The following is a 21,923-nucleotide window of genomic DNA, read 5'->3' as shown; positions in this document are numbered from 1 at the left end:
TCATGGAGCTATGAGCCTTGTGTCTCCCCTCCCCTCATTTCCTCTGCAGAGCCCCTGCCGTGCTGCTCGCCATCGTCACCTACACAGGGCACAGAGCAGCAGCATCTCAGCAGGAGCCAAGGAGCCAGAGAACAGGAATTCCTTCCTCCCAGCAGGCAGAGGCTGCAGGAGGCACCAGGGCTCACCTTCCATAAGGCAGTTGAGATAAGGAGCCCGCACGCTGCTCCCATTGACCAGTGCCAGCACCTCCTGCTTTGCAGAGCTGCCCATGGCCTCTTCTTCCCCATTCCCATCATCATCATCTGAGTCTACCAGCACTAGGACATCACCTGAGTCTTGATTCCTGTGAGGAGCAGAGCACACAGATGCTAAAAGGCTGAGGACAGCCTGTCCTGACTCTCCCTGCAGCCTGTGCCCCCTGGGCTTTGACCAGCCTCTACCCCAAAATGACCAATGTTGAGGGACTCCTCCAATCCTGCACTAACCATCTGCAAAACCAGCTGGTTTCAGACCATCACCACATTCTGCACTGCTTCCCATTAGCTTCCCAAGTCCTCCAACTACTTCACAAACATTCATGTACTAAACTGCACCAGCCTCTCCAGAGAAGAGATATCTTCCCTCCTGTATGGATGGGGAAATGATGGCACTTGGAAGAGAGACTTCCCATGCTGCAGCTCCACAGCTGTGGGAAGAGGGGCAAGGGAAGGAGCAGGGCTAGGAGGAGTGCAAGCTGGAAGTGGGGAAGAAATCAGGTGCACCCAAACCCCAAGGCAGCACTTGTTCACGTGCATCCTTCCTGAGGGGATAAGGACATGGTGCAAACTGGTTACTCCTCCCACAGTGCTGCGACTGCACTGTCCCTGTGCAATCCCCAAGTGAATGGGATCCTGCTCCTGCTCTGATGCCATGCGTCCCACTCTCTCCTCTCAACCTCTGGCTCCTTCACCCATGCCAGCCCCACCACTCCCTTCCACAGGAGCACAGCTCCCAGGTAAGGACAGCTTTGCTCTGGGAATGGCTCCTACCTCAGAGGTGGATCCCTCTCCTCTGACAGGAGCCTCACTAGTGAGGCCTTGTTGGACTGGGCTGAGGAACGTCAGCACTTACCTGAATGCAGCACCTGAATGGGAGAGAAGGGAAGGGAAAAGAGCATTAGAAACCAGCCCCAGAGCAGTCCCGGTTTTACTGCACAAGCCCTGTCTATCCTGCCTGGAGGAGGATGGTCTCTGGCAGCCACACGTGGAGGCTCAGACATGAAGGTGACCTGCCCATGTATGCAACGAGAGCATCAGAGGGGTCACAAGGAAAGGGGAGAAGGCCCATCACAGTACAGCTCCCTGGAGAAGGTGAGGGGAACACAGCTTCTGTTTCAAACCCATCCGACGGGGTTTTGACCAGGAGCAGGGTGAGGCCCAAGGGCTGGGGTGATCATCAGTGGCTCACTCCAGCACACCAGAAAGGACAAGCAGGCTGGGGATAAAACCAGACCAACCCTCTCCCTGTGCAGAGCAGAGCTCCTACCTCTGAGGCACAGCAGGGGACTGTAGTACAAGACAACCCCGGTGACAGTGAGGACAGCCAGCAGGGACAGGACCACCACAGCACCCACGACCCCAACAATGTTCACTGGCTCTGTGGAGAGGAGACACAGGAGGTCAGCTTGTCAGGGACACGGATAGATGAGGCATTTTCAGTACAAGTACCAGGGCAGATCCCGGTGCTGTCTCAGCTCCCATTTCCCACCCCAGCACAAAGGGTGAGGGTTTCAGCCACTCAAGCTTCATTGACTCAGAAAGAAGTGACCAGTGCAGCCACTGGTTTTGTGCCCACATACATTTAGTGACAGCAAATCAACCCCTGCCCACTGCACCTCAAGTAGCTTGGCTCTTGGAGGTGCTCCTCTGAGCTCTCAACCCCCAGGAGGGATCAAGGATGTATCTCTCAGGCCCATTACTCTGAGGTGAGGGGAATTGGTCCTTTTCACCGTGGGCTGAAGGGAGCCAGTCCTGCATCAACACTTGCCACAAGAGCATGGAAAGCATCAAAGGACGGCTCCATACATCAAAGGATGCAAAGAAGACTCTAGTGGCAAACGGCCCCAGTGAGCTGTGTCCCCACAATCCCCACTCACGCTTCACTGTGAGGCAGACGAAGAGCTCCCTCAGCCCCACAGGGTTCTGAGCCTTGCAGACGTAGCAGCCCCCATCGGTGGCCTGGGAGCAGTTCTGGATGGTGAGGCGGGACACGTTGCCTTCCTGGGTGATGAGGTACCTGCCTCCGGGCTGGATCTCTGCCTCTGGCTGGGTGATGCCCCGCAGCCACGTGAGCCTCGCTGATGGGGTGCCCTCGGTCACTCGGCACGTCAGGGTCACGCTGTCACCCACAAAGCAGGTCTTTGGGGGATCTGATTCCAGTGAAGGGATCTCTGAGCAGCCCCAGGGGAAGAGGAACAAGGAAAGAGTCAGGGAGGGAATGGAGGAGTTTAACAGAAGGAGCAATCAGCATCTAACTGATGGATAATCATTAACAGGAGGAGGTCAGGCAGGAGTCTGGGGTTGAGCACTGAGGGTCTGGCATTCAGGTCACTCACAGGACTGCAGCAGCCTCCCAAGGACAATCTGAGCAATTTCACACTGCTTTTCTGACACCCATCTTTGTATCCCCAGTGGGATATACAGATTTATATCTGCCAGTGGGAAGACAGCAGAGAGGAGAAAGGCAGCCCAGGATTGTTCCTTGGGATCAGCAGAGCTTTTGTGTAGCTCTGACAAAGGAGGATAAATACAGCTCAGGTTTTCCAAAGCAGCTTTAGTCAGATCCCTCAGATGCCTGATGGGGGTCTGGAGACATCCATGACCTTCCTCCCCTAAGCCCAGCCTTACCAAACTTAATGTCAAGCTGAGCAAGGCAGTAAAACCACCTCCCGCTTTCACACAGTGCTTGCACAGGTGAAGAGCTTCATGTGGGGCGATTCAGCCCCTGAAGATGTACCCAAAACACAACTCACCTGTGCCCTGATGTATCTGTGCCCTGATGGATCTCAGCTGCAGGACCTCCATGCCTCAGGCAGTCACCTCTGCACAAGCCCAGCCCTGCTACTCTGTTAGCATCTCCCCCTGCAGCAGGCAAGTGACTGCAAGCCTCTCTTGCCTGAGCCCTGCTTTAGTGCTCTGGAAGGCAGAGGATGACCAGGGCTCCCGCCAGCCCCACCATCAGCAGGCTCATGAATGGTCATTAAGGTGGGCAAGAGAACTCACTTATCTCCACAGTGCATGTGGGCTGCTCCTGCCCGACCACGTGGCTCCCCACACACTTGAACACTTTGCGGTGGGAGAGGTGGGAGCTGTTGAGCGTTTCCACGTGGGTGTCTGAGGAGCTCGTGGAGCTGAGGACCCAGCTCGAGTTCTCCAGGTCCTGTCCCTCTTCTCTCCAGTGCAGGGTGGGGTGGGGATACCCCCCCGGCCAGCTGCAAACCAGCTGCAGCATCAGCCCCGACGAGGAGGTCTCAGCCCAGCACTTTGGGGTTGACTGTGGTGGATCTATCAAAAAGGACAGCACGTGGTTAGAGACACTTTCAGGTCACAGCTCTTGGTGTCTCAGGGGCTGGAACTCCCCCAGGTGCTGGTGTTTGACATCATTCCCCTTGAAAACCTTCCTGGTTTCTCTGCTTATCTTCTCCCTGACCTGTGTTCCACAGCCCCAGGGGAGCACAGCTCTGAATGAGAGCCAACAGTGACCAAGCAAGGGCTGTCACAGCAGCCACAGCCAAGCCTTGAGGGACTATCGCACAGGGAGGAAAAAGATCATTGCCACAGCTTTATCCAATGGAGCACCTAAAGCACAAGATAAGCACCTAAAAACACAGTGGGAGAACCAAATCTCCACCCTGCCCTTGGTCCTCATGCCTGAGCTACAAAGGGGTGACACCGATTCACACTGCTTTAGAACAAGGCTCTACCTGTCCCCATCACTGAGACCAGCATTAAGATTTCTCAAGGGAACATGGAAAGCATCACGGCTCTTGCTCAGGGACAAGCCACCAGCTCCTCAGAGCCACCAGCTCCAAGCTGGAGCACTTCCCCAGCACGCGCAGTCCATGCGGAAGGAAGAGGCTGTTCCTGGTGTACAAGATGCTCTGCCCACAGGGTGACTCCAGCTTGCAGGGCCACAGATATGTGCCACTGAAGCCAAAGCAAGTGTGCTCTGCTCCTGCCCACCACCACTGTCACTGCCACATGGTATTGCTCATCCATGCAGCACACTCTGTGCCCACACCACGCTACAGCAGCGGGGACAAACTCCAGCAGAGAACAGAAGCAGTGTAAGTCACCACTGGCCTTGTGCCAGAGCCACCTCATCACCCCAACGACTGTGTTTGTTATTTAAATACAGGAACCAGGGCACGGTGTCAGGAGCAGGTCAGAAGCCAATAGAAACCCAAGAGCAAGCCCTCAGGCAAAGCAGGGCTTTATGCAGCAGGAGTGTCTCCTGAGTGTCTCCCATGGGATGGTTTCACAGGCACACACCCATGCTCAGACAGACACACGTGGCCGTTTAACAGCCACAGGGATTCTGGACTCTGATCCAGGCAGCAGTAGCACACTGTGCCCCTGTGGCTGGCTTACCTGATCCAAGCAGACACCACTGAGAGCTCAGCCCCACACAGGAGGTGTCAGAGGGATGCCTGGGATTTATTTTGTGGAGCATTTATACAAGTGACTTTCAAATGACAAAGAAAACAAGTCACCATCATGGCAAAACCCCCGGTGAGCTCCACTCATACCTTCCTGGGGCTTGGCTTTGCAGGAACTATAGACACACAGCTCGTATAATCTTTGAAACCATCCAGCTTTGGCAAGGAATTTCTCGACACCACTTCCTCTGTCTCAGCTCTGGGGAAGGTCACAACCAACCCCAAACCCTGGTTGTGGATAACAACAGCAACGTGTCAGCCTGAACCACCACAAACTGCTCCACTTTGAGAGGCAGACACAGCACAGGAGGAAGGTGCTTTACATCCTGGACTCCCAGGCTCTTCCAGTACAAATCCAGTGCCTAAATGCTAACAGAGATCTGTTCCCAAAGCATTAATAAACCATAAAACCTAAACCCTTCCAACCTCCCTCAACCAAAAACCCTCACAAAACACCAGCAGAAAGGATCTCATGCCCACAGAAAAGCCCACAGCAGATTGTATCACATTGGATACAACCATACCAAGGAATCCCTTGGAGGCATGCAATTGCACCACACCATGTGCTTCCCGTACAGAACAAACATAGATCAGCAGCTCAAGGCAGGGCTGGACCTTTGTTGTGTTGCTAGAACGTTCACTCTGCTGCTTGTGGGGGTTTTAAATGCAGTGCTGAGCAAACAGAGAACTTTTAGTACAACCCATGAGACGGCTGAGAAGCTTCAACCTCCAGCGTTTGCGGATGCTGCTTCTGCTGATCTAAAGCCCCACCAGAAACACCTCTCTTGCCTATTTCAGGGCACACCAGTGTCCCAGATCACCTTTGGAAATGAATTTACACATTAATTCCAGGCGAATCAATGAAGCTCAGAGGCAGCACCAACACTTGGCATGCCACAGGTATCTTTTGCTCATGTGGGTTTGGCACCAGTGCTCCAGATTGAGGGCTAGGGGGAGTGTGCCTACATATATACATTCTCTGAAGCAGCCTGGGCTTTGGATCCTTCACTGCAGCTCTCTGTGACCCTGCAAAGCTCATCTGCAAGTGCCTTGACACAGGAATGAACGTGACCTTTCCGTGCTTGACTCTGTACAGAACAGGCACAACTTTTACAAACACCGAGGAGGAAGGAACACCCTGAATGCAAACAGAAAACACCTCTCACAGACAGCAGGCGTTGACGGGAAGCCCAGCATGAAAGGAAGGTGCTGAGAGAGCACAGAGTGTCACCAAAACAAGCAAACTGACAACAGCCCTTTGCTCTCCTCAACCCTGTAACATGGACTCGGCTGGTACAGAGGGCATCAGCTTAGAGCCCAGCTCACAGCTGGTTCGACTTGGTGAAGGGTCCAAGAATAGCACCAGCCACAGGACCTCCTAATCTGGATGGGGCTGTTGCACAGAAGAGATGAGGCATCCAAGGAGGATAACAGTCCTGCACCAGCAGTGTGCAATGTAAGTGACTTGAGAGCTCTCCAGCCTGTGCTTGTGAAGGGTTCGAAGGGAATGACCGAACGAAACAGAGATGGGAGAGAGCACCAAAACACCAGGACCAAAAGGCTGAAAGAATGGCCTGCGCTGGCACGCTCCCAGCAGTAAATTTAAGGAATGGGGTGTTTCCATCAAATTCGGAAGGCTGCGCTGTCAGACTTGGCACAGACAACTTCTGAGCTGAGGTCCCTCCATTCTCCCACGGAAATGAACAGCACAGCACACCGATTTCAAACAGTCTCTAAGGCAGTGAGCAGCAGCCCCCATCCTAAGATACATGAAGGCTCAAGTCAGCCATGTTCTGAGGCACAGGACCAAGTACAGGATATGAAAGATCTGTCCAAAAATTAGTTCATCATCACCAACAAGGAAGGAACTGAAGAGACACAGTGAAGACTTCACTGCTGGCGCTTCATCCTCAGCATCACACACAACTGATCCTTGACAGACCTTTTAGATACACATCTTGGTGCTTGTGAGTGAACCTGTAACTGAGCAGTACCAGCCTGTCCACAGGTTTTGCACGATGTGGCCACCTTGCCCTACGTGACATTGCTTTTCCAGCACTGCAAATGAATGTGGGCTCCTGCGGGACTGAGGGGAGGGCACTAGAGACGCAGGACAAACTTACTGGCTACCAGGAGCTGGACCCTGTGCTCATGATCTGTCTTGTTCAGCACCTCCTTGCAGGTGTAGTTGCCTTCATCCTGCGCACGCAGCTCTGTGATGCTCAGAGAGCTGTTGTCAACCAGGGAGAAGCGGACATCCGGGGGGAAGGCGACCCTTGAGGAGAAGAGTGGGGGGAAAGAGCGTGGATCCCCTTGGAACCACAGCACCTCGGTGGCTTCTTTGGAGACATTGCGGCACAAAAGGAGGATGCTTCCTCCAACCTTCCCGAAGACCACTTCCTCTGTTCCTGCAAAACAGAAGGGACAGCATTAGGGATGTAGGGAACTGGCAAAGCCCCCTTCTGCCAGCAAAGACCTGTATGTATCTATATCTATCTTTTTTATATATATATATATGATATATATTATACACGAAGACCTGTATATATATATGATATATATTATACGCAAAGACCTGTATATATATAAATGATATATATGATACACAAAGACCTGTACATATACATATTATATTATACACAAAGACCTGTACATATATATATGATGCATATTATACGCAAAGACCTGTGTGTATATATATATGACATATATTATAGGCAAAGACCTGTATATATATACACACAAAGACGTGGTATCTATCCAGGTCTCTGTGATATACACCAACCATCTGAGGTGCTTGATGGGGGCCCTGCTGCCAAACTATCCCCAATGTCCATTTGGCAACTACAAATATTCATTGTAGACAGGATCAAGAGGAGGGACACAGCTTAAAACACCCAACAGGAAAGCAAGAACAAAGCATTTCTGACACACAGGAGGCCAACAGCGACCCAAAGGAGAGCAGCGCTCGAGCACCAACATCGTGAACAGCAATGGCCACGCTTGGTCCATGTTTTGGGGAACATTTGCCCACGTAGCCGCATCCCTGCAGAGCTCAGGCTCCGGAAAGGAGACAAAATCCACCCCAATATCGGTGATGAGGAAGATGGGAAACTGTTGGAAAACTGATGGGAAACTGAGGAACTGTTGATATCCCCCTTTCACCTCTCCTACCTTCCCCTGCCAAATGGCACCAGGACCCCCTGCAGCAGTCCCCCCTTCCACCACCCCCCTCAGCATCTGCCCCGCTTGTTTCCAACGGGAATGGTGTTATTTTATGCACCAAAATAGTACTTTTTAAACCCAGAAACCCGCACCGGGGCCAGCCGCGGAGCTCCCCGCAGGTGCGTGCCGGGCTGAGGTAAGGGCTGTCATGGCCACCGCCCAGCGCTCGCAGCTCTCTTCCCCTCAGTCCCCGCTACCTGTGGCGTCCCGGCGCGGCACCAGCCTCCACACACAAAGGGCGAGGAAGAACCGCGCTGGCGGTGTCCTGCCGGGGAACCGCATCGCCGACGCAAGGAGCCTCCCGCTTCGGGGAGGCGGCGCTCTCTGGCCTCCGCTCCGGCGAGCAGGCAGGGGAAGAAGGCGGGCAGCTCCGGACGGGCCCGCCCGCCTCCGTCTCCGCTGCCCGGGGAACGGGGTCCTCGATAAGACCCCGCCGCCCCAGCCCGCCATCTTAGAGGCCGCCATCTTGGGCGCCCCCCGGCCACGCCCGCCATCTTGGGTACCCCCCTCAGGGCGGCCCGGGGCCGGTTCTCCTGCCCGGGGAGCCGGGTTATGGCCGCGGGCGCAGCCCCATGGTCGGGGATGGTTAACACGAGGAGGATGGTGCTTCCACAGCAAACCGACGCAGAGGTAGTAAGCGAAACCCTCCACCCAGAGGATCTGCCATAATTCAACTGCTTAGAGACACCCCAAGAGCAACGGGAGCAGGAAGCACAGCGGTAAATGGCTGTGAGCCACGCCACAAACTGTGTGGTTCTTGCGGATGGGGTTAAAAAAGGGGCAGGCAGCAGGTTAAGGCAAAACTGGATAGAAGCAGAGCAGGAAGGATGGGGAGGAGGAAGCAGGTGGAAAGGGTGAAGGATGAGCTGCTGTGCAGCTGGAGGGGCTCCAAGGAAACAGGCAACCAGGAAAGATCGACTGCTTTCATGTTTAAAGGTGTCCCTTGATGTGAAGGTGACACAGCACAGCCAGAGTGCTGCTAAATGAAAGCGGTGGATGCATGAGGAGAAATCGTCCCCGTGTAGGTTTCTGTGCTAACCGATGCCAAGTGACCCCAATGGTGCTGCCTGGTGTTACCACTGCAACTTCTGTGTGGCAATGCACAGATTACTTCTCTGAGCCCCACAGCAAGGGCTGTGTCCTCAGGTTCCCCCAGGACCGCCTGGGGAGGGCACAACACGACCAGCTCCGCACCTCATCATTAATAACCTAATTAACACAGGTTCACGCAGCAGAGCTCGGCCCCTCCCGCCCTGCGCCAACACCGGGCGGCACCGCCTGGGGGCGCCCTAACAGCTGGAGCTGGCGAACGGCTCTCGGAGCGTCTCCACCAATGGGAGAGGAGCGTGGAGGCGCCTCCGCCAATGGGAGCGGGGGGCCGGGCGGCGGGGCATAGTGCGCGGAGCGCAGCGCGGTGCCGTCGGAGCCATGCCCGTGGACCTGGAGCTGTGGAGCGGGCCGCTGAGCCTCACCGAGGTGGAGCAGAAGGCCGGCGCAGCCGTTGCGGGTCAAGTATGGCTCCGTGGAGATAGACGAGCTGGGCAAGGTGCTCACGCCCACTCAGGTGAGGGCCCGGCCTGTGGCGCAGGGGGCGCGGCGAAATGGCGGGAGGCGGCCGGGCCTCTTGGGTGTCCGCTCTGGCAGCTCCTGTGGGAGCCTCACCAGGTGCGGGAGTCATAGAGCGGTGCTGAGCGGTGCTGCCGGCTCTTGTAGGGGGGCGGCGCGGTCCGGCCCCGCTCCGTGCTGCGGGAGAAATCCCGGCGGCTCGGATAAGCTGGGCGTGAGCTGGTACGGACGGCCTTGAACTGCGCGGGTGCAGGTGCCTGCGATGGGCGGACGTGCGTGCAGTGGAGCTGGCTGCTCCTGCTAACGCTGGCGTCCCTCCAGGTGCAGAATCGCCGCACCAGCATTGAGTGGGATGGCTGCGATCCCCAGAAAGCTTTACACCCTGGTTCTCACAGACCCAGAGTAGGGAGGACCCAAAGTTCAGGTAACGGGGACGGGGCAGCTCCCTGGGGTGACTGGGGAAAGTGGAGCATCCCTGTTGGTCTGAGCAGGGGGTCAGGAACGTGCTCCACCTAAGGTGCAGCAGTGAGTCCGTGCCCTTGTATCTGTCCTTGAGACAGGGACAGCATGGGGAGGAGCAGCTGCTTTTGCAGGGGTGGTTGAAGGTCTGTGGTAGCTTAGAGAAGCACAGCATCGTCTGCTTGCTTTAATTTGGCATGTGTGCGAGTTAGAATTAGGGCTGTCTGGGGTGGCAGTGCAGGCTTAAACCTGGGGCCAGCTCACCCTTCTCAAGCCAGGCTCTGGGTATCACACAGCCGCAGAGCAGGAGGACAGACCCTGCTCTGGGACTGGTATCTCTGGGATTGGCAAAGGAGGAGTGGCAGCTCTTCAGCTGCAGTTACCCTGTGCTGACTGCAGAGAAGCAGCAGCTTGGGGCAGTGAAGGGTCTTGCTGGGGCTGTGATGCTGCCTCACTGGTTTTTGCCATTCTCCTTCCAGGGAATGGCATCACTTCCTGGTGACCAACATGAAAGGCAACAACGTGAGCAGTGGGACTGTGCTGTCCGATTACGTCGGCTCCGGACCTCCCAAAGGGACAGGTTGGTACTTCCATGTGGCAGTTCCCATGTTCCAGGCACAGTGGTGCTGCATGGATCAGATGCAGAGAGGAGGGTGGGAGCTCTGCAGGAAACTGGCTGCCTGCTTGGCACATGCCATGCTGCAGGAATGGCCCACACGGCACAGCTTGTGGCTGCACGTGGTCATGGGGCCTGGTGGTGGTCAAGGCCATCACAGTTACAGCGTACTCAGGCTGCGTTTCAAGCCTGGGGAATGCAGGCATCCATTCCCCAGCACCCCTGAGGTCACTTCAGAGCAGCCCTGGCCCCGGGAATCGCAGGTGCATGGCAGGGGTAACACTGTGTGCTCCCCGCAGGGCTGCACCACTACGTGTGGCTGGTGTACGAGCAGCCGAAGCCGCTGTCCTGCAACGAGCCCATCCTCTCCAACCGCTCCGGGGACAAGCGAGGCAAGTTCAAGGTGGCCTCTTTCCGCAGCAGGTACGAGCTGGGGGTGCCAGTGGCTGGCACGTGCTACCAGGCCGAGTGGGATGACTGCGTGCCCAAGCTGTACGAGCAGCTCTCGGGCAAGTAGGGCGCGGGGCGGTGAGGAAGCACTGTGCAGCACCCCAGAGACCGGGCTGGTCGGAGTGCGTGGCTGTAGTTGTGTTTCGTTAGTGGATTGAACCTAACTGCTCCCCTTACTGGAGCTGTAACCTGCCCCTGTCCTGCCTGAGCCTGCTCCAGGCCCGTGCTGTGCTTCTGCTGGCTCCCGCACGTCCAGGTGGTCACTGTAAGGGCCACCACCCGCAGGCTGACCTGCTCAAGGGAAGCCAGACCTGCGTTAGTGTCCCTGCTGTACTGAAGGTGGTGTGGGTACAGAACCACTTCTGGGGTGGTGCTGGTGGCGTAGTCTCCCTTTTCCAGGAGAGGAGGTGTCAGGCTAAGGGAAACCCTCAGTTCTTTCTTGTATTCCTTTTACCCTCAAGCCTTTGGCCAGTGCCTCCACTGCAGTGAACCACTGAAGTAGTGAAGGTGCAGCTAAGCTGATCTGTAGCACTGCCTTCTGTTCTCTGTTGCCACTCGAAGCTGAGAGACCACTTCCTTTGTTGGAGTTGTGTTGTGACCCAATGTCAATGTGCTGTTTGCTCACAGTGCAATTAAAAACGTACCAAGGTGGACGGTGTGGTTGTTGTCTTGGGGGTGGACGGGAGCAGCTTGGTGTCACCGTTCCTTTCCTCCTGGTGTAGGGAGTGGTGGTGCACCCTCCTGGCAGTGTGGTCTGGAGGAGTGCAGCCCTGAGCAGCCACGTCCTATTCAGCACGTGTCCTATCCAACAACTTACCCTGTTTAAATCCATTTAAATCCACTCACCTCAAGGCTCAGGTTGCTGTGACAGCAAACAGAGCAGGCTGGCTTTGCAGCTGCAGAGAGGGCACCTCTCAGGGTGCTACTGAAGCTGCTGTAACTCATCAGCAGGGTGACTGATCCCGAGAACCTTCTGTCACCAGCCTTGAACCTCTGCAGCTGATGGGCCTGGGCTGCTGCAGCAGAGCCCCTCCATGTGCAGAGGTGACCCCTGGGCTGTCCCACATGGGTGCAGAACCGGAGGCCTCGTCACCCAACGGGAGCCCACAGCACCACTGAAGAGGCTCCACCAGCTTTACTGACCTGCAGCCAGGCTCCAGCATCCTGGTTGTCCTCCTGGTGCTCCAGCAGTGAGGCCTGGTGGTGCCTCCTGAGTGCCTGAAGTGGAAAACGAGCCTTTGGTCCAGTCTGGCATCTTTGAAAGGTTAAAACATGAGGCCAGTGTAATTCCCAGAGAAGCTGTGGCTGCCCCATCCCTGGCAGTGTTCAAGGCCAGGTTGGACACAGGGGCTTGGAGCAAGCTGCTCCAGTGGAAGGGGTCCCTGCCTGTGGCAGGGGTTGGAGCTGGAGGAGCTTTAAGGTCCCCTCCAACACAAACCAGGCTGGGATTCTGTGATAATTCTACTTCATGGAGCTAAAAGCTTTAAACTGGTCCCTTCCTCAAAGGAAGCGAGTCTCAAACTGAGGAAGGGGCTTGGGTGCTGCCCCAAGGCAGCTTCTCAACCCAGCCATTAAACCAGGTAATCCGGATGGGAAACATCCCCGCCTGCTCCAGCCCAGCATCCCCATGACCAAGGGGATCAGGCAGCAGGGGCCCATCAGCTCATCCATCCTGGGCCAAGCCTGGAACAGCAGGGTTGGGGTTGGGACACCCGCGTGGTGGGGGGGTGACCTCCCTGCACTCCCACCATCCATCCATCCATGGCGCTGGGCCGGGCCCCACAATGACACAGGCACACGTTGTGATGAACACTTTTATTTACAAATATAAGTAAAAGCTCTGACAGTTAATTCATGCTCTTCCTCGGAACCTGAAAAATGGGGGCGCTGGGGGGGTGTTTTTTTGTTTCATTTTCTTCTCTTTTATTCTTAAAGTGCATGCAAAAGAAGTAAAGCCTTGGTTTTTTCTCTTTTTATTGTAAGAAAATACACAGTTTGAAAGTGTGGAGAATGCAAGATTCGTGACCAAGATCAGGGGGGTTGGGGGGTGGGCTGGGGGCAGGGACAAAGAAAGAAAACCCAAGAACTAAAGCAAAGAAAGCCAAAAGTAAAGCAGAGAACAGAAAGGGGCTGGGGATGAGCCGAGAGGACGGGGGCGAGCCCCGAGCGCTGGGAGCGGAAGAGGGGAAAAGGGGGAAAGAAGTAAAAAAAGTTCTGATCAGAGACCCAGTTAAAATACAATATGAAAATAAGTAAAAGCTCTCCTTAAATTTTTTCCTTCTATACACAAAATACACGATTTGACAAAGCCCAATTTGTGCTACCGGGAATCCTGTGGGCTCCTTTTGTAAGTGTCAATTCCCATTCTCTGCGACAGCAGAAAAGGATTTATGATACAATCAAAGAGCTGATGCCGAGGAGCGAGGCCCCGTCCCCGCCTCGGTGCTGCTAAAAATCACCACGTCTGCCCCCTACCCCCCCCGTCCCGTGCCCCAAGTCTCAATGTCACCACTGATATGTACAGCAGGAGTTAAGGTTTTGTGTGGTTTCCTTGTCCTGTAAAATGTATCAAATCTTTTTTTTTTTTTTTTTCAATCTTTAATAAAATTTTTATTATTTAATTATTCCTGATGAATAAATACCAAAAAAATAAAGACTAAAATTAAATTATGCAGCAGCTGGTTCAGGTAAGGCTGCGGATTTGTCTCTCTCCCCCTGGGCTTGGAGCTTGCCATTAGAATCGAGTTGGGTGCTTTTTTGCTTGTACTTTCATCGCTTGGTGGTAAAATGAGTGATTGCTCAGAAGCAACAAACATCCACTTGGGGGGGGTGGGGGGGGTGATAGCCTTTTTTTTGTGGGTTTTTTTGCTTTTTTTTTGCCATTAAAATTGTCACATTTTGAATCATTGCACAGAGACATCAATACTGGGACATACTATGGAGAAGAACCACCAGGAGCTGTCCTGCACCGGGCTGGGACACGGGCCCCGGTGGCGGAAGGAGATACAGGCACTAAGTCCGACACGATGTCAGGAAGAGAGACAGAAAGAGAGAGAGCACTCCCGGTGACATGGGGAATGTTGGGTTTGCAAGTTTGCTCCTTACTTGGTTTTACCTCTTTTTTGTTGTCTTTTTGTGTGTGTGGTTTTTTTCCAATGGCATAAAGCAATCTAATCTCATCTATAGTCCTCCTTGGGATATTCTAACATGACCAAATTCCCAAAGCCCATCCGCAAGCTCTCCATGTCAAACGTCTCAATCTCTCGCTCCTGCCTTTCCAAGAGAAACTTGATCCTCTCGCTGCGTTCCTTCTGCAGGGCTGCCAGCTCCTCCTCGATCTGCAGGAAGCAGAGGCAGCAGCCCCTTAGCACAGCACAACCACCCCGACCCCACGTCCACAGCCAGGCACCCCCAGACTGTACCTTCTGCTCGAGATGCGCCCTGCGCAGCGACACTCGCTGCTCCAGCTTCTGGAGCTCTCTTTCGTGCTGTGCTTCTGTCTGCATCTTGATTTTGCTCTGATACGCGTTGAGCAGCTCCATCTCCTGCTGGAGTTGCAGTCTCAGGGCTTGGCATTCTGCTTCTTGGGCCTCATCCAGCCGCAGCTGTAGGAGCGTTGGGAAAACAACATTGGAATCGCCACTTGTAACTTCCCTGCTCTGACAGCAGGGACACGCAGCTCTGCCTTCTCAGAGTGCCCCTTCCTTCTCAACAGCCTCTGGTGCTGGTGGCAGTACAGGACAGCAGCAAGGGCTTCATAACAGCAGCTACTACACACACAGAGGCAGGAGCCTCAGAGCAGAGCCAATCCTAAATCCCCAGCTGGGAATGGATGTATGTTCTGTGAGGTGCTTGTTACAAGGGGGAAAGCGTGTCCTGATGCACTATGAAGCAGTTGTTACCAATCCAACCACACCATGTGCTGCAAGGAGCGATGGATTGACTGTACCCACCTCCATCAGACCTCCCTGCCCAGGATGCTGCACCTACCGCCTGTGAGGCCATCATCTCGTTGATGCTCTGCTCGTACTGCTCGGCCAGGATGGCGAGCTTCCTCGTCTGCTCGTCCTTCAGACTCTTCAGAATTGTCTTGTGCTCACTCTTTGGAGTTACTTCCAGCTGGTGATTCTTCAGTGCTTTGTACTGCTTCGTCTGCACTTTGCATGTGTCCTGGAACTGCTTTTTGATCTGCATTTCCATAGCCTGCCAAGGAAGGAACGGTGTGAAGAGCTTTGGGAATGGAGAGGTTACCGGACATCCCAGCAGCTGGGTTGGTTCCCAGCCCATCACCCTGCCTCCTGCCTTCCAAAAGTGTTCCCTTCCCCAAAGCCTCCCGTTTTGCTGTCTCCCCACCTCAGCCCTGGGCTACACAGAGGGTGTGGAGCTGACAGCCAGCAAGGGGGAGACAAGTGAACAGAAGCAGTGTGCCTTTGGGATGTTCACAGGAGGCACAGACATCCCCACAACAAGCAGCTCAGAGGGCTCTAATCCACCTGGAGCCAGACTGGGACAGAGCACAGCGCTCAGCACACCCATGCTCTCTTTCCCTTTGAAAGCAGGAAGCATCCCCCAGCCCCATTCCCTATCAAGGTTTATAGGCTGATACCAGCAGCGCCTGAGGAAAACTCAGCTCATCAGAAGCAAGCACTGAACCATCTGCTGGGGATGAGCCTATTTATACCCAGCAGCCTCAATTAGCACAGCACTTGAAAGTCCTCAGCGAGCTTTGTGCTAACAGCTCACAACTTCCTCCCAGAGAGGCCCTGTGCAAAGGAGAGGGATGCCAGGCAGGAGGCAGCAGGCACAGGGGCTGGCAGAGGGGGAAGGAAAGCTTCCAGCACCTTCAGGTTCTTTGGTTGCTGCCGGAGCTCCATGAAATGCTTCCTGTGCAGCTCCCGCTCCCGCCGCTTGTTGTATTCCAGCTGGTTCTCGAGCTCAGTCTGGTGCTGCAGCCGGATGAGGTCCATGCGCAGCTTCTGCAGCGTGTGCAGCTGCCGGTACTCCAGCTCGCGCGTGGACTCGTCGTGCCGGATCAGCATGGCGTGCTCCATCTCCTTCTGCGTCCGCTTCTTGTTCAGCTCCTGCACACAGCACAACACGGAGAGAGCTCAGCAGTGATTCCCCCTGCCCCGAGGGGCAGTGGTGGCGTTTGTGAAGCTGGTGTCCAGACAACACCAAGGGCTTCCATGTGCCATGGGGAAACAAACCCAGCAGCACGATGGGAATGGTAAATGACCACCCATCCATCCATCCATCCATCCCAAGCAGTAGGACAAGAGGAACCGGCCTCAAGCTGCACCAGGGCAGGTTTAGATGGAGCCGAGGAACAATTCCTGCCCCAGAGGGTGCTCAGGCATTGGAACAGGCTGCCCAGGGCAGGGCTGCAGGCACCGTCCCTGCAAGTGTTCACACCCCGTGGAGACGAGGCCTCAGTGCCATGGGTTAGTGGTGGCCTTGGCAGGGCTGGGGTAAAGAGTGGACTTGATGAGCTTAAAGGTCTTTTCCAACCTGGTTAATTGTATCATCCATCCATCCATCCATCCATCCATCCCTGTATCCCTGTAACCAGCTCCTGGCTGCCCCAGGGAGTCCCCAGCAGGTGGCACTGGGACCACACATGAGCCCTCTGTGACTGCTGGGGGTCAGCAGTCATTAACACACACATCCTGTGTGGATCATGTATTTGTCTGGGGGCTCCTGGCTGCCTGCTGTAAATCACCCCTGCGAGGCGCTGGAGATGAGGCTTCCCTCCTATCACTTGAACTGGAATGGCCAAAGCGGAGGTGAAGAGCCCCAGCTCACCACATGGGGTAAGGAAACCCTTCCTTCCAAGCCAAGGATGAGGGCAGTGGTGGGATCAGCATCCCTGGAAGTGTTCACAAACCATGTATTCATACAGTGACACAGGACAGGCCTCGCACACACACAGTGCCCAGCACAGCGAAGGCCCCGTGCTGCCTCAGTCTAATGAGTAGAAGCTAACAAAGGTGTAATTACTCCGCGTTGCTGCTTGCACGTTGTCATCCTGGTGTAACCCTCAGCATCAACAGCACCTGCAAGCAGGCTCTTCAGCCCGTGTGGCTGTTGTGCCTGTGAGAGGTTTAGGGAGGAGGGCAGGGAAGGAGACAGGGCCAGGTCTTGTCTCTATTCTCAGCTATGAGGATGTTGCACACGTTTCTTTCAAGCAAAACACCACCTTGGATCATAAATCAGACCTGCTGGTGTGCTGGAATGGATCCCTGCTCACACAGAGGCACACAAGACAGGCAGCCCATGGGGAGAGATACGGCATGTGTGCCTTCACCTATGGCAGGGCAGCAGCCTCTCGCGTGCCAATCTCTATGGGAACACTGTGTCTGCTCACACACGGGGAACAAACAGGGGCACTGCCCTCGGAACACTTTTCCACTTGCACTAAAAGAACTTCTGGGATTGCTTAAAACAGCAAGAAAAAAAGAAGGCTTTCAAAAGGGTTTGGGGTTTATCAGGGCCTGCAGGGCCAGGCCAAGGGGAATGGCTTTAACCTGCCAGAGGGGAGACTGAGATGAGCTCTTAGGCAGAAGCTCTTCCCTGTGAGGGTGCTGAGGCGCTGGCCCAGGGTGCCCAGAGAAGCTGTGGCTGCCCCATCCCTGGCAGTGTTCAAGGCCAGGTTGGACACAGGGGCTTGGAGCAAGCTGCTCCAGTGGAAGGGGTCCCTGCCTGTGGCAGGGGTTGGAGCTGGAGGAGCTTTAAGGTCCCTTCCAACCCAAACCAGGCTGGGATGCTGTGATTTACTTCAGGTGTCTGATCCAGCTGGAACAGGTCAGTAGGGGTGTTACTTTCAGGAAATAAACACTTGGATCATTGTGAACATCAGGTCTCTTTGAAGAGCTTCAATGCAGGAGCTCAGGGGAGTGTTTCCTGGTTAAAGCACATGTTAGGTACCTGCATTCTGTTCTCATCCCTGCCACGCGCTGTGGGAAGGGTGCCCAAATCTGACTTTTCAGAGTCCTTCATTTTCAGGGTGTCTGAGCTGATGTCAGGATGGGATTTGCAAAGCAGCCCCAGGCCCAGCTGAAGCCAAGGGCAGCAAAGCTCCCAGCAGGTAAAACACAAGGCAGTGTCAGGTGTATGCAGGCAAATGGGATGGTGGCAGACCAAGTACATGATCATGAGAGGCTCGTGACCACTCGCTCATCCTCAGCCTTCACTAGAACAGTCTTTATCCAAACCCAACATTAATGAAGAACTGAGACACTATGGGGATGTCACTACAAGCGACAATTCCTTCTCCAAGGAGGCCTCTGACTGCAGGCAGCCTCTGAGGCAAGGGGGAATAACCGATGAGGAAAAGCAGGATGATGAACGGCTTCCCATTAGAAGCTATCCCCATTCTGTGCAGCAACTGGAGCAGAGCCCAGTGGAAAAGGAAGATCTCATTATCCGAGGGTGACAGATGCAGACACACAGGACTGAACTGGTACTTCTGACACTTGTAGCCCTTCCTCCTGCACCCTTAACACTGTCACTGGTTCAGCACACGTTCACCTGTGTTAGTCCTCTTCAGCCACCAAGCAGAACTCCATCCCATGGTACCTTCCCAGCCATTCCCCACGGGTGGCAGCCCCCATGGCACAAAGTGCTCTGGGCTGTGACAGAAGGATCCCCCCAGAACCTAATGCCCATGCTTTGCAGCCATGAAGCTAAACCCCTTGACGCAGTGCCCGGGGAAGGGAGGGAGGAGTGCCTTACTTCCCGAATGTTCTGCTGCTCCATCTCGTGCCTCTTGAGCATGGTTTTTCTCTTGAAGAAACGGCAGTTTTTGTCGTAGTAGAGTCTCTGCTGGCTGAGAAGATGGGCCTCCTCTTCAGCCTGTGTGTGCTGCAGGTTCTCCTTGTGTTTGGATATCCTTTCCTGCTTCTCTTTCTTCGGCGTGCTGTGGTCCTCATTCATTTCCTGCCACAATAAAAAGACTTCCCTTAGGATCAATGACACAGGACTGAGACCTTCGCTCACTGCCTCTCCTCTGGTCATGAAAGGACACTAAAACCCCAACTACACCACCAGGTACCAGCAGAAGCAGACTCATCCCTGGCCATGCCCAGCCCTGCTGCCTCCACAGCTGTGTTCGAATGCAAGAGGAGGAGGAGGAAGTGGCCATTAAACATCCCAGGGGCAGCAGCAAAACAGCATCAACACCCTCTGGTTGTCCAGGAAAGAGGCTGGGTCAGACCCCAGGGCTCCCCTCCCTTCTCTGCCCCTGTTCTATGCAGGAGCCCAGTTGGGCTTCAGCTTTATTTCACCAGGACTCATGCTCAGTTCTCTATTGGGGCTCCTTGCTGTTCATTTGCCCACCTTTATGCTCTGAACAGCAAGTGGTTTGTGTGTGCTGGGATGCTGCACTTTAGTGATGCAGTTTTGGACAGATAAGCTACAAACTTAATTACTACTTTGTCTGATTCCTGTAAGTGACCATTAAACAAATGGCACCTGAATGGGTGCTCTGCACTTCCAGCTTGAGCAGAAAAGCCCCAAACCCCCCAAAAACAGATGAGGAAAAAGAGGAGGAAGAATTCCGTGAAGTCCCATTTTCCCTTGGTTCCAAAGCTCTGGCTCTACAGCAGGGTGTGAAGGCACCTCCAGCACACACTCATGGACTGGTTTAGGAACCTAAATCTGCTTCCAAGCCTGACAGTGTCCCTTAAACCCCTGGGCTGGCCCAGGTTTATCAGAAGGAAAGGCTGGTTCATGTTCATTCCACACCCCGGCAGCCCTGGAAATGATGGCTTCTTGCCTCTTTAATCTTCTCCTTGCAAAGCTTGTATTGCTTCTTCTGACTTTCTAAAAAGGTCGCCAGGTCTTTCTTTTGCTGAGCCAAAATCTGTTGCTGGAATTTCTTTTCATCTGCTGCAGCTGCCTTTGCCTGCAAGGCACAGAGAGAGGGGGGAAAAGAAGAAGAAACCACAAAGGGTGAGGAAGCAGGTCAGGAATCCAGCCCAAATCAGTGCTCTGTGGTGCTTTATGGGCTGCCATTCTCCCAGCACTGTGCTAGACAAAGCCACATGAAAGCTGCTTGCACAAAACCCCCATAATCACAGAATCACAGAACAGTTTGGGTTGGAAAGCACCTTAAGATCATCAGTTCCAACCCCCTGCCATGGGCAGGGACACCCCACACTAAACCATGGCACCCAAGGCTCTGTCCAACCTGGCCTTGAACACCGCCAAGGATGGAGCATTCACAACCTCCCTGGGCAACCCATTCCAGTGCCTCACCACCCTCACAGTAAAGAATTTCTTCCTTAGATCCAATCTAAACTTCCCCTGTTTCAGTTTGAACCCGTTACCCCTTGTCCTGTCACTACAGTCCCTGATGAAGAGTCCATCCCCAGCATCCCTATAGGCCCCCTTCAGACACTGGAAGCTGCTCTGAGGTCTCCACGCAGCCTTCTCTTCTCCAGGCTGAACAGCCCCAACTTTCTCAGCCTGTCTCCATACGGGAGGTGCTCCAGTCCCTTTAAGAGTTCTCTCATGCTTCTTACCTCTCTGCACCAAAACCAGCCCAGAGGGTGAAACCCCACTGCTTTACCATATGGATTCACACGCTGAGTTTTAAACAGGCCCAGTAACAGCACCAAGCTTTGACCTGTCCTCAGCCAGGAGGCAGCAGCTCCCTCCAAGGTCCCCACAGGGCCTGTCAGTCTCTTTTAGCCATCACTTGGCTGCAGCATCAGTCAATGCCCATGGAGCCACGAGGCTTGGAGCTGGGAAGCTCCTGCACAAAACTGGCCAAGGCAGCTCCACACAGTGACCATGCAGGGAGCTTTAAGCAGTACTTCCACTGCCTTCTCTTAGAGCCCTGGGTCACCCCTCTCCCCCTGCCTTCATGTACGCTTAAGGAGCCTCCTCACCTCTTTCTCCATCACAGCCACTTGCTTCTTGGCCAGCTTCTCCAGCTCAATGGACGAGTTGTTGGCATGGGTCTCCACCTCCTTCTGCAGCTTGAGGCGGTGCTCGTCCATCTCGGCCTTCAACTTGTTCTCCAGGGCGATCAGCTGCTTCTGGTGCTGGCGCCGCATCCGCTTATATCCTGACATCTGTTCCCGCAACTCGTTCTCCTGCTCATGCTCATGGATCTGTCTTGTAACCTGATGGTAGGAAAAGGGGGACAAGTGCTACATGGCCTTCGTCACGGACACGGTGTCTCCATATCCACTGCTTACCTGCAAACCAGACCCTAGGAACCAGCTGTTCCAGGTGTCACAGGGTGCTGCTGTTCAACATCACCCACGAGGCCACTGCAGTTTCCCTCTCCTGATCTTTACCCCTGTCTTGTCCCAAGGATTCCATGTGTGTTTGGTACAACTAAAGGAAGCAGCAGGTTACTGACCACTGCTGGAAACACCGGAGGAGATCTGGAAACAGAGGTGGCTGCTGGACAACCTTCTTCGGACCCAGACTCACATCCTGAGGGTGACATGGACTTAAAGCCTGCATCCATTCTAAGACCCCTCCCACAGTTCCAAGTCAGTCCCTCAGTACCCATCCCCTGCATTCCTCCTAAAAAATGGCTTCTTAAAATCCAAGGGGAAGGCAGCTGAGCTCCTTCCCTACCAGAATTGGAAGGTTTCTAACATGGGAACACCGCCCTGGAGCTGGGTGCTCTCAACAAGACTGATCAGATGGTTTAAGCAGGCTTTAAACCCTGCTCAGCTGAAACAAACTCACAAGTTCCCATGTTCATTTCCATGCTCAAGTGCGGCCTTGTGAAAGGAAGGAAAAATTCCGGTTAAGTTGTGCCAAGAATGGTCAGACTTTTGAACGGGAATGCTCCCATTCCAGAAGGAAAGGGGCCAAAACTGGGTTTTCTTTTTCATGCAGCGCCAGGAACTTCACGTATAAAGATCTGATCTCCTGTGCGATGGTCCTGGG

At 54.3% G+C, this 21,923-nt stretch overlaps 3 protein-coding genes across 6 annotated transcripts in view; 1 reads left to right on the top strand and 2 right to left on the bottom strand.

Annotated features, from left to right (window-relative positions):
- Positions 1–8: 8 nt before the first annotated feature.
- VSIG10 (V-set and immunoglobulin domain containing 10) lies at positions 9–8,231 on the bottom strand (the record flags this gene model as incomplete). The annotated part of the gene is made up of 7 exons (XM_080628410.1): positions 8,119–8,231; positions 6,820–7,104; positions 3,261–3,542; positions 2,135–2,428; positions 1,525–1,635; positions 186–368; positions 9–79 (listed from the first exon to the last, which is right to left on the bottom strand). Exons 1-7 carry the CDS (start codon positions 8,201–8,203, stop codon positions 9–11), a joined length of 1,311 nt encoding a protein of 436 aa, XP_080484536.1. The 5' UTR covers positions 8,204–8,231.
- Positions 8,232–9,349: 1,118 nt separating this feature from the next.
- PEBP1 (phosphatidylethanolamine binding protein 1) lies at positions 9,350–12,316 on the top strand (the record flags this gene model as incomplete). Its single annotated transcript, XM_080628907.1, is given in 7 exon segments — positions 9,350–9,406; positions 9,408–9,485; positions 9,809–9,850; positions 9,852–9,886; positions 9,888–9,911; positions 10,426–10,526; positions 10,862–12,316. Coding segments are annotated over 7 exon segments (555 nt in total). The 3' UTR covers positions 11,080–12,316.
- Positions 12,317–12,969: 653 nt separating this feature from the next.
- Positions 12,970–21,923, bottom strand: part of TAOK3 (TAO kinase 3) — an 88,281-nt gene continuing 79,327 nt past the window's right edge. For all 4 annotated transcript variants that reach the window (XM_080628903.1, XM_080628904.1, XM_080628902.1 and 1 more), the window contains 7 exons: positions 20,903–21,139; positions 19,786–19,914; positions 18,744–18,947; positions 15,854–16,093; positions 15,003–15,215; positions 14,435–14,617; positions 12,970–14,350 (listed from right to left, as the gene is read on the bottom strand). In XM_080628903.1, coding sequence (XP_080485029.1) covers positions 14,189–14,350; positions 14,435–14,617; positions 15,003–15,215; positions 15,854–16,093; positions 18,744–18,947; positions 19,786–19,914; positions 20,903–21,139 — 1,368 coding nt within the window. In that variant the 3' untranslated portion in view covers positions 12,970–14,188. The remainder of the gene's footprint in view (positions 14,351–14,434; positions 14,618–15,002; positions 15,216–15,853; positions 16,094–18,743; positions 18,948–19,785; positions 19,915–20,902; positions 21,140–21,923) is intronic.

This window comes from Psittacula echo (genome assembly GCF_963264785.1).
Source record: "Psittacula echo genome assembly, chromosome: 13".
Taxonomy (NCBI): domain Eukaryota; kingdom Metazoa; phylum Chordata; class Aves; order Psittaciformes; family Psittacidae; genus Psittacula; species Psittacula echo.
Note: the sequence above shows the minus strand (reverse complement) of the source record. Positions and strands in the feature narration are given on the sequence as shown.